Source organism: Triticum urartu, chromosome 4, assembly GCF_003073215.2.
Source record: "Triticum urartu cultivar G1812 chromosome 4, Tu2.1, whole genome shotgun sequence".
In the NCBI taxonomy this organism is placed as follows: domain Eukaryota; kingdom Viridiplantae; phylum Streptophyta; class Magnoliopsida; order Poales; family Poaceae; genus Triticum; species Triticum urartu.
The window spans coordinates 466,862,850-466,864,100 of NC_053025.1; the positions used below are offsets into that span (position 1 = coordinate 466,862,850).

Consider the following 1,251-nt stretch of genomic DNA (forward strand, 5'->3'; position numbering starts at 1 on the left):
CCCTGCATCTTGGGTCAGTGCCGACTCATGGGTCATTGAGCACTGAACACTTCTCCTAGATAGACTAGTTGCAACGGGCTTTGTTTCCCCTGTGTGTGTGTGTGTGTGTGTGTGTGTGTGTGTGTGTGTGTGTGTGTGTGTGTGTGAAAATGCACTTTGTAAAATCGCAGAAGAAAATTCGGTTGGAAGTAGCATCATATCAGTTCATTATTTGCTTAAGGCCTTCTTTCCTCTCGGAAGTGGCTTCATCAAGCAGTAGTGCCTTTGGAGAAACTTTCAGCAACACTGCCATTCAACTTCGATTGCTTCAGAAGGATCATTTCGACGTCCAATACTTTAAATTTAAGATCACAAGCACACTCATCACATCACAGGTCAACAATACCGAGTCCCAAAGAAAGAAAAATCCACAATACTCAATCAATACATACATAAACAAGCACGAACGATCAACACATGGTCTCTGAACACAGCATCTGTTGCTCTTGCACAGCCGCCCGCGCGTCCAGGGCTGGACCCTGCAGCAGAGGCCGTTGCTTAAGCCACCAGCACATACACCGCGTAGATGATCCCCGGTATGTACCCCAGTAAGGTCAGCAAGAGACAGATCCAGAACTCCACCTGAATCGACACATCCGCAGCAGTAATAACCAGATCAGATAGGAGACTGCAAACAAGGCACGGCGAAACCCGTACGAATTAGAAAGAGTAGCCACTTACGGCGAGGCCGTAGCGCAGGAAGACGCCGACCGGAGGCAGGATGATGGCGAGGATCACCTCTATGAACGTTGCTGAGGCCATGGCTCACTTCACTCGAGGCTTTCTGGCTTCTTTCTTTCTCTGTTCTTCCTTTCCTTTTTCCGAAAGCGAGAAGCGCCTGGATGGGGTGGGTGGTTGATTTGGATTGCAAGATCGTGTACACGTCCGTTTATATAGACAAGACTTCGGTTGTTTTTAGTAGTAACTGTTCTGGTTTGCTTTGGAGGTGGCGTACGTGTCCCTGCCCCAGCACGCGGCTTGGCCACCTGCAGTCCTGCACTCCGCCTAGCAACTTTTTGGGGACAAGTGTGCTAGTAATAACGAGCACTCTTGCGAGAGAGTACGTCCAGCACACATGGCATATGAACCCACTTTTCAAAATATACATTTTAAACACGTTTTAAAACGTTAAAAAACTTTAAAAACATTTCTCACATACATCATCACAGATATGTACGCGCGGCACAAAGTTTTGTGACAAAAAAACTATTT

At 47.1% G+C, this 1,251-nt stretch overlaps 1 protein-coding gene across 1 annotated transcript; it reads right to left on the minus strand.

The window, feature by feature from the left end:
• Window positions 1–319: 319 nt before the first annotated feature.
• On the minus strand, window positions 320–977 carry LOC125553950 (low temperature-induced protein lt101.2). Its single transcript, XM_048717590.1, has 2 exons — window positions 721–977; window positions 320–621 (listed from the first exon to the last, which is right to left on the minus strand). The coding sequence occupies exons 1-2, from the start codon at window positions 799–801 to the stop codon at window positions 538–540; spliced, it is 165 nt and encodes a 54-aa protein (XP_048573547.1). The 5' UTR covers window positions 802–977; the 3' UTR covers window positions 320–537.
• Window positions 978–1,251: the final 274 nt, after the last annotated feature.

Bases quoted from the DNA above. Each gene is read 5' to 3' on its own strand.
- LOC125553950 (XM_048717590.1), bottom strand. From the start codon at position 801: ATGGCCTCAGCAACGTTCATAGAGGTGATCCTCGCCATCATCCTGCCT. The intron at 622-720 runs GTAAGTGGCTAC...GTGTCGATTCAG, and splicing joins TCCTGCGCTACGGCCTCGCC to GTGGAGTTCTGGATCTGTCT.